Source organism: Paroedura picta, unplaced genomic scaffold (genome assembly GCF_049243985.1).
Source record: "Paroedura picta isolate Pp20150507F unplaced genomic scaffold, Ppicta_v3.0 Ppicta_v3_sca21, whole genome shotgun sequence".
NCBI lineage: Eukaryota > Metazoa > Chordata > Lepidosauria > Squamata > Gekkonidae > Paroedura > Paroedura picta.
This window is the reverse complement of record NW_027518618.1, coordinates 4,248,694-4,261,192: the sequence shown is the minus strand read 5'-3', so window position 1 is coordinate 4,261,192 and position 12,499 is coordinate 4,248,694. Positions and strand designations below refer to the sequence as shown.

The 12,499-nt window shown below is 59.4% G+C and overlaps 1 protein-coding gene across 4 annotated transcripts in view; it reads left to right on the top strand.

Moving 5' to 3' along the window:
• MARK4 (microtubule affinity regulating kinase 4) overlaps nucleotides 1-11,836 on the top strand; it is a 50,297-nt gene extending 38,461 nt beyond the window's left edge. For 3 of the 4 annotated variants that reach the window (XM_077318593.1, XM_077318594.1, XM_077318592.1), the window contains exons 15-17: nucleotides 1,136-1,405; nucleotides 7,142-7,186; nucleotides 9,778-11,836. In XM_077318593.1, the coding sequence (XP_077174708.1) occupies nucleotides 1,136-1,405; nucleotides 7,142-7,186; nucleotides 9,778-10,114 (652 nt within the window). In that variant the 3' untranslated portion in view covers nucleotides 10,115-11,836. Of the gene's footprint in view, nucleotides 1-1,135; nucleotides 1,406-5,216; nucleotides 5,297-7,141; nucleotides 7,187-9,777 lie in introns of all 4 variants that reach the window. The other variant, XM_077318595.1, reaches the window with a different exon arrangement.
• The last annotated feature ends 663 nt before the right edge of the window (nucleotides 11,837-12,499 follow it).

Here is a 12,499-nt window from a genome sequence, read left to right as displayed (position 1 = left end):
CAGGGCAGCTTTCCAGGCTGGGGAGGAGAAGACGCCAGTGCCTGGCGGGGGGAGATGGCTCCTTCTCCACTCTCACCAGCATGGCCATCGACTGCCCTCCCCTCTGGCTTTTGGGCTGCAAGCCTGGTGGGGGGTGCCCTTGCTCGGCATAACCCTCCCCCGCAGTCACTTTGGAGAGGCTGCCTGCTGCTGGGGGACAGAATGCTGAGTTAGACAAGCCGACAGGGATATTCTGGCAGAGGAATTGGTTGGCCCCAGGCTACGAGGGAGAAGGAGCTCTTCTTCGGGAAGCCTGGGCCTCGTGCAGCTCGGCCATGCCCTCTCTCCCCAGGCAGCAGGAAGAGGAAGGGGGTGCTGGCCTTGACCCCCCCTTCTCCCCCCTGCCCATTCCTGTCCCTTTCCACAGACTTTGGCTCCCACTGTCCAGGCTGCAGCTTGACGCTGCTGGAGCCCCCGGAGAGAGGCTGGGGCCTGGGTGGGCCATGGGAGTCCAGGTCCTGGGGGAATCCAGGACAGCATTCGGCATGGGGGAGTGGCAGCGTCCTTGGGCAAGAGGTGACCTTGTGTATCCCGCCCCCCCGCCAGAAGGGACAGATCCTAAGGGGCTGGGGCCATTCGGAAAGCCAGAGTCATGGCCTTGGCTCTCCTTTTCCAAGTTTTCCTGTAGTCTAGAAGCTTTCATGCTTAATCCTGATAGGCCAAAACAAAGAGGGGAAAGACTCTGTCCAATGGCTTAATCAAATAGTATTAGAAATATAAGAGTCCAGGTGGGAATCATAATAAACAGATAATACAGACTCTTATATTTCTAATATTATTTTATTAAGCCAGGGATAGTCAAACTGTGGCCCTCCGAGAGCAATGGGGATTGCAGTCCAGGGACATCTGGAGGGCTGCAGTTTGACTACCCCTGGATTAAGCCATTGGGCAGATTCTATTTTTCCTTTGTTGTGTCACTGGGATTGTCCACTTTCTTTCTGTAATCCTGGTAGTCAGCTGACTCCACGAAGAGACTCTGTACTTGCCCAGAGTACCCTTGACTTTTATTAGCCCTTCAGAAGTTTCCGTCCTCGAATGGAGCCCAGGATGAGTTTCCGTGCTTCAGCTGCCCCTCTTCCCCCCCCCCCTTCCCCAGCTCTGTCTCCAGCCGGGTGCCCCCGGCCTCCCCCTCCAGCCACAGCATCGCCACCTCCTCCACGTCTTCGGACCGCACCCGGCTCTCGCGTGGCACCAACATCCGCAGCACCTTCCACGGGGGCCAGGTGCGGGACCGGCGTGGGACTGGCGTGCAGAACGGCCCCCCGACCTCCCCGACGCTCTCCCATGAAGCCACGCCCCTGCCGCAGAGCCGCAGCAGAGCCACCTCCAACCTGTTCAGCAAGCTCACGTCGAAGCTCACGCGGAGGTGAGTGGGCCGGGACCCCCCCACGGCGTCTCCAATGCTAGCTGTCTACCTGCTGGCCGGCTACTCCCCCCCCCAGGCGCCTTCTCCACCCCCCCCCCCGCTTGCTCTCTCTCTTCCCCTGGTAGTTTAGCAGCTTCAGCCCCCAACCCGTTCCCACCCAGAAGTGACTCTTGGGGGCCAGAGAATCAGGCGGTACTCCAGAGGGAAAGCTGACTGTGAGAACCATGAAAGTGGGATGAATCCATATATATATATATACAGAAATAGAAACAATTTACTATTAGAGCTCAAAGTGTTTGAACTGTAAAACAGAAAACCTCCACAAAGAACAGCAAATGTTGGTTTGTTTGTTCAGTTTGTTTATCTTCTTCATCTACAATCAGCGGTAGTCAAACGCTGGCAGGGGCTCATGGGAATTGTAGTCCATGGACATCTGGAGGGCCGCAGTTTGACTACCCCTCGTCTACATACATAAAGAGTGATTTATACTTCTGACAACATGCTGAAGGTTCCAAAGACTCCTATTGGTGGAATCTCCCCCTCTCGGGGCCAATGGCTGCTCCTGCTCAGGATTCCGCCCCCCCCCCTGCCGCCCTTAGGGAGCCTCTGTCAGCCCCTGACTGAGGGGCGGGACGTGTTTCCAAGAGCAACGCAGGGGAGTCTTTCCTTTGGAGGGGGGAGGGAGAAAGCTTTCCCCTTCTGCCTAACTGCTGGCTGACAGGGAGGCCACGGAAAAGCCCCTTCCCACTTAAAATACGGCTGTGGCCGGCCTCACTGGCTGGAGGGAAGACGCAGCCAAGCCATGCGTGTCTCATCTCTGCAACTCTCTGAACATTAGAGGCCTACTGCACAAGGTTGTTGTGCAGGTGAAACTAGATTCTGTTGCAGGAGTTCTTTTGCCTTCATCTGCACAACAACCCTGTGCAGTAGGCCTCACGTGTTTCATCTCCACCTGTGAGGGAAGCCTCAAATGTTTCTTTTGCGCAACAGGCCTGTCCACCCTCCAAAGAAGCCCTTTCTGCCTGGGGGGGGGGGGCTGATCTTTATAGTCTGGAGATGAGCAGCAATTCCAGGAGATCTCCAGGCCCCACCTGGAGGTTGGCTACCCCTGGGTTGGAAACATTCCTGGAGATTTGGAGCTTGGACTTGAAAATGATGCAGTACCTCAGAGTCACCCTTCCAGAGCAGCCATTTTTGCCTGTGGAGATGATCTTTATAGTCTGGAGATGAGCTGCAATTCCAGGAGATCTCCAGGCCCCACCTGGAGGTTGGCTGTCCCTGGTCTGAATATGTTCTTTGAAGTTTGGAAGTGGGGCCTTGAAGGTGTGCAATGCCTCCGCAGCCACCTATCACCCCCTGACTTATTTCAGGCCAAGCAAACACTGCAGAGAGGAGGTCAGGTTGCCAGACTGCTGTAGGTTCGTGTTCTGGAATTCCACACTACCTGGGTGTGCATAAACCTGACTAAGGTCAAGACTCCTGTGCACAGAGAGACCTCCTCTTAGGGTTGCCAGCTTCCAAGTGAGCCACTAAACCCACACCAAACCATGAGCTAGTGCCACTGGGCCATTACAGCAGTGGTCCCCAACCAGTCTGAGAACTGGTACCGGTCCGTAGATCATTCTGTACCGGGCCGCGGCTTGTCCTCGTCCCCGGCTGTTGCCTCAGGGGCTGCCCTGCCACTCTGCCACCGGCTCACCTTTGGTGCTCTCCAGCGGCCGCCATGGATGGGGCTCCCCCTCGGTGTGACAATGCGCAGCTGCTGCTGGCAGCACCCCCCAGTGGGTGGCAGGAAGTCAGGGACGCCGGCGGGAAAGCAAGTGGAGCAGGGGCTTAGGTGGCGGCGACGTCCCTTGGCAAAAGACCACCCCTCTCCTCGGGCCTCAGTAAAATTGTCACGCATTGACCGGTCCCCTGTGATAAAAAGATTAGGGACCCCTGCATTACAGAATGCAATGGGCTTTGGTACTAATGAGAAATAATAAATGACTACTCCAATAAATGACACTGCTGAATGGAATGGTGAGATGAAATGTTAATGGGTTTTAATGTTTTTAATGTTAATTAATGTATATGATTGCTACTCTTATTGTTATTCTTACTGATGCACGCTGTCCCCAGGCAATACGGAAGGGCAGTCTATAAATTAAACCAAAAGATGATGACGATAGAATATCTTATCTACTGGTACACGCATAAAGCATCATCCCCTGTGTACGCCACAAAGGCCAACAAGTTCAGCCCCAGGGTGTTTCAATGATACTGATCTTCCTCAGAGGTCAAGACACACACTTGTACATTTAAAAAACAGGGATGCAAGTACTTCTGTAATCTGTTACAGCTAGTTCTGGTCCTGCATGTGCTCGTTATGATGCTTATGCTCCAGGCAGAATTCCCAGCCAGCAAGCATTTTTTAAATCCTCTCCTGGCTATTGGATAATCCCACGCAGGGCTTCTCTGAGCAAAGGTCCTTGACGGGGTACGCTCAGAGATACTTTGTGTGTGCCCAAGAGATAAGATCTTCTTGCATCCTTTTTAAACATCTTGGGCTCTATTCATACATTGTTTCTGTTTTTCTATCTGCACTTTCGCCCCTAACCTTCATGGTTCTCATCCATTTCCCAAATTGGGCTTTTGTTTCCCTTCATGTTCTGTGTTGCGCTAACTGTGACTCTGCCCTGCGCATGTGGAACTCTTTGCAGAGAGGGTCCCGAGGTGCCACAGGGCGCTCTGGCTGCGCTCGAAGGGGAAGGGGCCCGTGCGAGGATGCTGTGGGCCATTGGCCGTCTCAGGGTGTCTTTATTCCGAAATCCCCAAAGGATGTCGGTGGCGGAAATGGCCATCCAGCTGCAGCCAGCTTACGATGACCTGGCCGGGTTCCCAGGGCTAGAGAGGTTCAGAGACCCTTGGCCATGGCCTGCCTTTGCATAGCAACCTTCAGAGATATGGCAGGATCCGGCTGGCCTGAGCCAGCATTGCATCGTCCAGCGTTTTCTGTTGCTTAGGCCTGAGAGCGATATCCGTGTTTCATCGCTGCTTCTGATGAACATGGTGTGCCGCCAGTGGGCACATCCCCCGCCTTCAGCGACACGGTTTCCCCAGTGGTTGCTTGAGAGTGGAGATCCTGGCTCCTTCGTAGTGCAGTCCGTGGCCAAAGAACAGGGCGGGCTTCCTGTTGTGTGTCTGCAAGCCACCCCAAACCATAGGCCAGGGGTAGTCAAACTGCAGCCCTCCAGAGGTCCATGGACTACAATTCCCATGAGCCCCTGCCAGCGAATGCAATTCATGGGAATTGTAGTCCATGGACATCTGGAGGGCTGCAATTTGACTACCCCTGCCATAGACGTTATACCGATGTGCCTAGCAAGGACGCTTGCTTTGCCCAAATCCTTCCCTGACGCTCACACACGCACCCAAGCACCCTCAGTTGACCAATGATGATCCTTGTGCGGCTGCCTTCAAAGCAAGGCATGGCCAATCAGACTTGCTGGACAACAGACCTCCCCCCGCCCCAGCCCACCTAAGCTTTGAAAATATTTGGCAGGCAGGAGAGAAATTGTGGGTGGGGGAGTGATGACCACAAGGGCTGCACTCCGGATCCCTGACCTAGAAGCGGACGGAGAGGCCCCGGAGCCGATGTGCCACGAGGACCAGCTGTGCCCCACCCTAGTTGGAAGAGGCAGCCGACTCCTGGGGCTGAGGCCCGCTCTTCCCGCGGCAGGGAAGGGATTTCTCTCTGGACTAACCTCTCTTGCTTCCGCTCTGCTGCTCCTCCGTGCCTGATTTCACTCTGGCTTTTCTCTGTTTTCAGGGTCACTCTTGACCCCTCTAAGCGGCAGAATTCTAACAGGTGTGTCTCGGGTGCTTCAATGCCTCAAGGATCTAAAATCAGTAAGTTGGGCTGCTTTTCTCCTCCGCAGGGCCGTGGCTGCCCTCCTGTCCCTGCCGTCTTTGGCTGCCTCCTCTCTTTCTCCTCCCCTCCCCTCGCAAAAAAGCTTGCTTCCTTGTTTTCGGGGGTTGGTTGGGTTCGTAGTGAGGGGCTTAGCAATCTCCAGTCCTGGGGCTTTGGACAGTGTGGAACTCAGGAAGGGCGGTGCCAAGACCCATGCCGGGCCAGGAGTCACGCCTTTAGCCCAGGAGCCCTCTTCCCCTGATCTCAGACATGTAGTCTGCACAGGCTCAGAGACACTCTTCCTTCTAGCCCTCAGTCTGAGGCCTGGCTAGGCTTGCGGGAGGGCGTTGTGGGGGAGTTGAGTCTCTTGGGGCCTTGGGTGGACTGGAATGCTGACCCATCAAAGAGCGCCTCTGTGTCACCCAGTAGCAGAGAAGAGGGTCCCACAGGGTGCCTGCCCCCCTGCAGAGCTAGGTTGGGTCAGGGAGGGGAGCTCTTTCTCCTCCTTAGGATACGGCCTCAGGTTCCTGGATGGGAGACGGGGGGGGGGGGGTGTCCTTGCATAAACCTGAAACCTCTGGCAGAGCCCCATAAGTCCCTGCATCTGGGAGTTGGGGCTCCTCCTGCCTCTGTCCCAGACTCTGATTGGGGTCCTCAGCTGTCCTTGGCCTTGAGGCCCTGCATCCTCTTCCCTGAATCATCCTCTTCCCTCAGTCCAAGGGATTATTTTTTTTGGAGGAGCATGCAGCTTTGAGTGCCCACAGGAGCACATAGGAACTGAAGAAGCCATGTTGGGTCAAGTGGTCCTCCAGTCTAACCCTCTGGCTCACACAGCGGCCCAAACCCAGGGGCCACCAGGAGGGCCACCAGCAGGGCCAGAAGCCCCTCCCCCCACTGTTGCCCCCCAAAACACCAAGCATACAGAGCACCCCTGCCTCAGACATAAGAATGTAAGAGAAGCCATGTTGGATCAGGCTAATGGCCCATCCAGCCCAACTTAGTGTCCCGCAGTGGCCAAAATGCAGGGGCCCTCAGGAAGTCCACCAGCGGGGCCTGAACTCCAGAAGACCTGCCACTGACACCCCCCCCCAAGCACTAAGGGGACAGACTATCCCAATCCCAGACATAGGAATATCAGAGAAGCCATGTTGGATCAGACCAGTGACCCATCCAGTCCAACACTCTGTCACACTGGCCACTCACAACCCTCTCGCTCCTCCACTGTCACCTGCCACCCCCTTGAGCCTTCACAGAATCAGCCTCTCCGTCAGATGGCTGTCTAGCCTCTGTTTAGAAATCTCCCAAGATGGAGAACCCACCACCTCCCGAGGAAGCCTATTCCACTGAGGAACCACTCTGACTTTCAGGAATTTCTTCCGGATGGTTAGATGGAATTTCTTTTGAATTAATTTCATCCCATTGGTTCTGGTCCGTCCCTTTGAGGCAAGAGAGAGTAACTCTGCTCCATCCTCTACCAACCTTGGGCTCGCCACAGCACTGATAAAGCTGTTCTGAGTGAGCAGGAATATCAGGGCTCTCTTAGCCACCCTCACAGGGTGTCTGTTGTGGGGAGAGGAAAGGGAAGACGACTGTAAGCCGCTTTGAGACAACTTCAGGTAGATAAAAGTGGCATCTAAGAACCAACTCTTCTTCAGTAATCTCAGGGCTCTCTCAGCCTCCCCTCCCTCACAGGGTGTCTGTTGTGGGGAGAGGAAAGGGAAGGCGATTGGAAGCCGCCTTGAGACTCCTTTGGGTAGAGAAAAGCAGCATCTAAGAACCAACTCTTCTTCATCTCTGCTGTGTCCAGCTCCAGCCTTCACCTCTGCCTTCCTTTCTCTTCCCAGGGTCGCAGACGAACCTGAGAGAATCAGGGGACCTGCGCTCACAAGGTACGTCTCTGCTATGCTTGAAGCCCCACGTCCCTCCTTGGGTCTGCCCACGGTGCTTCAGTAGGTTGTAGTCCGTATGGGAGGTGGGAGTCCACAGAAATGCAGAAAAGCCACATTAAATTTGCAGTCATGCAAAGAGATGCCTCAAAACCTGAGAGTGGTGCCTCGTGTGCTCTTGGGAGCTTGCAGGGCTGAGTGGAAGTCTGGGGGTGGACGTTCATTACCCTCTGTTGGCCCTGGCCCCACCTCACGAGGAGTAGGGTGGAAAGTACCAGGAGGAGGCCTCATGGGTGGCTGGGCTGGATCACACCTGCTGCAGCGGTTGTGGTAGCTCCACTTCCCTTTGGGAGGCCAGACAGGCCCTGCTTGTGTATTTAGGGTGGGGTAGTTGAGCCTTCCTAAGGACCTCAGGGGAGCCCTGCTGGGTCAGGCCAGGGAGGGCCCATCCAGTCCAGCCTCCCGCCTCACACAGGGGCCAGCCAGTTCCTCTGCAGGGCCAGCCACAGGGCAGGGAGTCCGAGGGAGTCCTAAGGACATCAGGAAAGCCCTGCTGGGTCAGGCCAGGGAGGGCCCATCCAGTCCAGCCTCCCGTCTCACCCAGGGGCCAGCCAGTTCCCCCGCAGGGCCAGCCACAGGGCAGGGAGGCCGAGGCCTTCCTAAGGATATCAGGGGAGGCCTGCTGGGTCAGGCCAGGGAGGGCCCATCCAGTCCAGCCTCCCGTCTCACACAGGGGCCAGCCAGTTCCTCTGCAGGGCCAGCCACAGGGCCGGGAGGCCGAGGCCTTCCTAAGGACATCAGGGGAGCCCTGCTGGGTCAGACCAGGGAGGGCCCATCCAGTCCAGCCTCCCGCCTCACACAGGGGCCAGGCAGTTCCTCTGCAGGGCCAGCCACAGGGCAGAGAGGCCGAGGCCTTCCTAAGGACATCAGGGGAGCCCTGCTGGGTCAGGCCACGGAGGGCCCATCCAGTCCAGCCTCCCGTCTCACCCAGGGGCCAGCCAGTTCCTCTGCAGGGCCAGCCACAGGGCAGGGAGGCCGAGGCCTTCCTAAGGAAATCAGGGGAGCCCTGCTGGGTCAGACGAGGGAGGGCCCATCCAGTCCAGCCTCCCGTCTAACCCAGGGGCAGCCAGTTCCTCTGCAGGGCCAGCCACAGGGCAGGGAGGCCGAGGCCTTCCTAAGGAAATCAGGGGAGCCCTGCTGGGTCAGGCCAGGGAGGGCCCATCCAGTCCAGCCTCCCGTCTCACCCAGGGGCCAGCCAGTTCCTCTGCAGGGCCAGCCACAGGGCAGAGAGGCCGAGGCCTTCCTAAGGACATCAGGGGAGCCCTGCTGGGTCAGACCAGGGAGGGCCCATCCAGTCCAGCCTCCCGTCTCACCCAGGGGCCAGCCAGTTCCTCTGCAGAGCCAGCCACAGGGCAGAGAGGCCGAGGCCTTCCTAAGGACATCAGGAGAGCCCTGCTGGGTCAGACCAGGGAGGGCCCATCCAGTCCAGCCTCCCGTCTAACCCAGGGGTCAGCCACAGGGCAGGGAGGCCGAGGCCTTCCTAAGGAAATCAGGGGAGCCCTGCTGGGTCAGGCCAGGGAGGGCCCATCCAGTCCAGCCTCCCGTCTCACCCAGGTGCCAGCCAGTTCCTCTGCAGGGCCAGCCACAGGGCAGAGAGGCCGAGGCCTTCCTAAGGACATCAGGGGAGCCCTGCTGGGTCAGACCAGGGAGGGCCCATCCAGTCCAGCCTCCCGTCTAACCCAGGGGTCAGCCAGTTCCTCTGCAGGGCCAGCCACAGGGCAGGGAGGCCGAGGCCTTCCTAAGGGCATCAGGGGAGCCCTGCTGGGTCAGACCAGGGAGGGCCCATCCAGTCCAGCCTCCCGTCTAACCCAGGGGTCAGCCAGTTCCTCTGCAGGGCCAGCCACAGGGCAGGGAGGCCGAGGCCTTCCTAAGGACATCAGGGGAGCCCTGCTGGGTCAGGGCTGGGAGGGCCCATCCAGTCCACCCTCCCGTCTCACCCAGGGGCCAGCCAGTTCCTCTGGAGGGCCAGCCACAGGGCAGGGAGGCCGAGGCCTTCCTAAGGACATCAGGAGAGCCCTGCTGGGTCAGACCAGGGAGGGCCCATCCAGTCCAGCCTCCCGTCTCACACAGGGGCCAGCCAGTTCCTCTGCAGGGCCAGCCACAGGGCAGGGAGGCCGAGGCCTTCCTAAGGACATCAGGGGAGCCCTGCTGGGTCAGGGCTGGGAGGGCCCATCCAGTCCACCCTCCCGTCTCACCCAGGGGCCAGCCAGTTCCTCTGGAGGGCCAGCCACAGGGCAGGGAGGCCGAGGCCTTCCTAAGGACATCAGGAGAGCCCTGCTGGATCAGACCAGGGAGGGCCCATCCAGTCCAGCCTCCCGTCTCACACAGGGGCCAGCCAGTTCCTCTGCAGGGCCAGCCACAGGGCAGGGAGGCCGAGGCCTTCCTAAGGACATCAGGGGAGCCCTGCTGGGTCAGACCAGGGAGGGCCCATCCAGTCCAGCCTCCCGGCTGTGAGACCTGGCTGTGACCAAGGCAGTGCGGAGCGTGAGGCGAGAAAGGGTGTCCATCCATCTCTGCTCCTCCTCCTCCCCCAGTTGCAATTTACCTTGGAATCAAGCGGAAACAGAACCCCGGCTGCTCCGATTTACCTGGAATGTGAAGCTCACCAGCGCCCTGCCCGCCGAGGCTATCCTGGCCGCCCTCCGCCAGGCCACGGACGCCGCCAACTGCTGCAGCCACCAGCGGGAGCCGTTTGTCCTGTCCTGTACGCACGAGAAGAGCCCCAGCGACCAGTTCTGCTGCTTCGAGGTGGAGGTCTGCCGGATACAGCGGCTGGGCGGGCTCCACGGGGTGCTTTTCCGGCGCCAGGTGGGCACCTCGCTGGCCTTCCGGGGGCTGGTGGCCAAGATCACTGACCAGCTACAACTCTAGCACCCGGGAGGCGCTCGGCCGCGGGGCTCGACCCGCAGGCTGGGCAACAAGGGCGCCGGCCGTTCTCCACGCGGGGCCAGGACTTGCACTCGGAGCCTGGCTCTGTGGCCGTCGGACAGAGGAGCTGTGCCGACCCCCCGACCCCCCCGTCAGCCGTGGGGAGGACAAAGGGGCAGGGGACCCTCTTCAGGCTGCAGCCGCGGAAGTGGCCGAGTCTCCTGAGCTTCACCGGGCGGGTGTTGGGCTTCCCCAGAGCTTTGGGTGGCAAGGGGGAGGGATTTGCGACATATTTTTGACCCTTCTCCCCCCCCCCATCTTCTTCCCCCTGCCCCCACCGGGGGAAGGGCCTGCTGTGAAGCTCCTGGGTTCAGTTTTGGGTCCCCACGCACACCGCCTTGCGGAGGGAGGGAATAACGACGCCCCGCTTAGTCCCTTGGGTTTAAATCAAAGTGGCAAATTGGTCCCGTTTCAACGCCAAGCCGGTTTTTATTCCAGCTGCCTTTGGGTGAGCAAAGAGGTCTCCCAGGCCCTCATTCTGGTTCAACGTCAGGAGAGTTGCAGCCCCCCCCACGCCCCCCCCCTGCCCTCTGTGTCCCCCAGCAGCGGGGGCGGACTTTGGTGTGAGTGGCCGAGACTTCCTGGCTTGCCTGGGGCTCCAGTTGTGGCTCCAGGGTGCGGAGGGGGAGATGGGGGGGGGAGAGGAGACTGGAGCAAGGGGGCTAATTCTGGGGCCAGGGAGATGCTGCCGGCTGCATCTCATCAGGCGGCGAGGATGACCTGTTCTTCACCTGTGGGGCTGCCGCCCTGTGGCTTGGGGGCTAGAGTGGTGCTCAGCTCCTGGGAACCACGGATGGGGCAGAGGGCATCCCTCCCCTGGGGTGATCGGACAGCTGTGGTGTGGCGACCCCCTTTCCCTTTCCGCTCCCCAAGGAGGGTTTCCACCTGGGCCAGCTAAAGGGGGCCTTCCTGCCTCTACGGTTTAGCCTCCTCCTAAAGTAGCAGACAGGCCCCCGCGTGTCCCCCCTTGCTGCATGGCAGAGGCGGCTGGCCCTGGGGGGTGGGGGTGATGGTTCAAGGGCTTCAGTCAATCAACTTCTTCAGAATCGGACCCCACACTGGAAGTGGCGCATGTGCAGAAACGGGGCCGCAGAGGAAGCAGAGGCCTTTCTGCACCCGAGAGGCGTCCGGGGCAGCCCTCCAGCCCCCTGCTGGGCCGGCCCATCTGGGCACCTTAGGCCTGGAGCTGGGGTTCAGCAGCACAGAGTCCAAGCGGCCTTGGGCCCCCAGGGAGGGGTCTGGTTTCCGGCGTGGAACAGAAGCTGAGTGAGCAGGGGGGGGGGTGGACTGGGATGGTCCTGGCCTAGGCTGGGGTGGGGCAGGAATTGGGGGGCCTCATGGCAATCTTGCCCCCGTTGGGCCCTGGCCTGATGATGCTAAATTGGGCAGCACTCGGGAAAATCAAATGGGTTTCCCTCCCTCCCTCATCTCCTTCCCTTCCAGACCCTTGCCCCCCCCCACTGCTGTGAGCTGCCCCCTCCCTGCCCCCCACTCCTGCCTGTTTGCCCCCCATCTGTACAGACTCCCCTGTAAATATCAGTCCCATTAGCCCCTGTATTATTGGGTAGAGATATTCACGATCCAGGCCTTGCTGTGGGACAGTTGTAAGTTATTCCAGCCCGAGCGGCGGTCTGTTCCGAACCCGTAATAAACACAGAGAGCCTCCTCGCGTGCCTGGCTGGGTCCTTGCCTTGGGGGACAGGGCCGGGGGGAGGGGGGACTGCAGCACCTTCCAGGGCCTGACGAGGCGGGTGTAGCTGCTCAGCAGGGGGCACTCTGCTTATGGTCAGAGGCGGCTGGAAAGCAAACCAAGCCCTAGGTCCGTGCGATTGGCTGACTCTTTCACCTGTCTACCGTCCCGTCTCCGCAGCAGCTCGGAGCCCCTGGCCGTGCTGAGAGGCCCCCTGCAGGGAGGGATGGCCCAGCCTGGCTAGATCTCCTATGTGAAGCGGGGGCTTCCCTCCTGAGACCCCCCCTCCAGAAGGGCAGGGTTGCTACGCAGAGGTAGGCCATAGCTTCCTGCCTCCATTCCTGCCATGCCTTGACCCGGATGAGCCGGCCTAGCCTGATCTTGGCAAAACCACCTCTGGCAAAACCACCTCTGAACGGCTTTGGCCTGGAAACCACGTTGTTTGTTCATGGTAACGCAGCTGAAGCTCAGCAGCCCTTTGGTGAGCTCTCCCCAGGAACACCTAGTTGGAGCTCGGGGGTGGGGAGGACAGTAAGGAGGGGGCAGCCCCCCGCCCCAAGTGTTGTGGCCTGGGGGCTCAAGTGTGCTGAAGCTGCCGTCCAGGGGCTGTTTTTCAATGGAGCCTGAGGCTGGTCCGT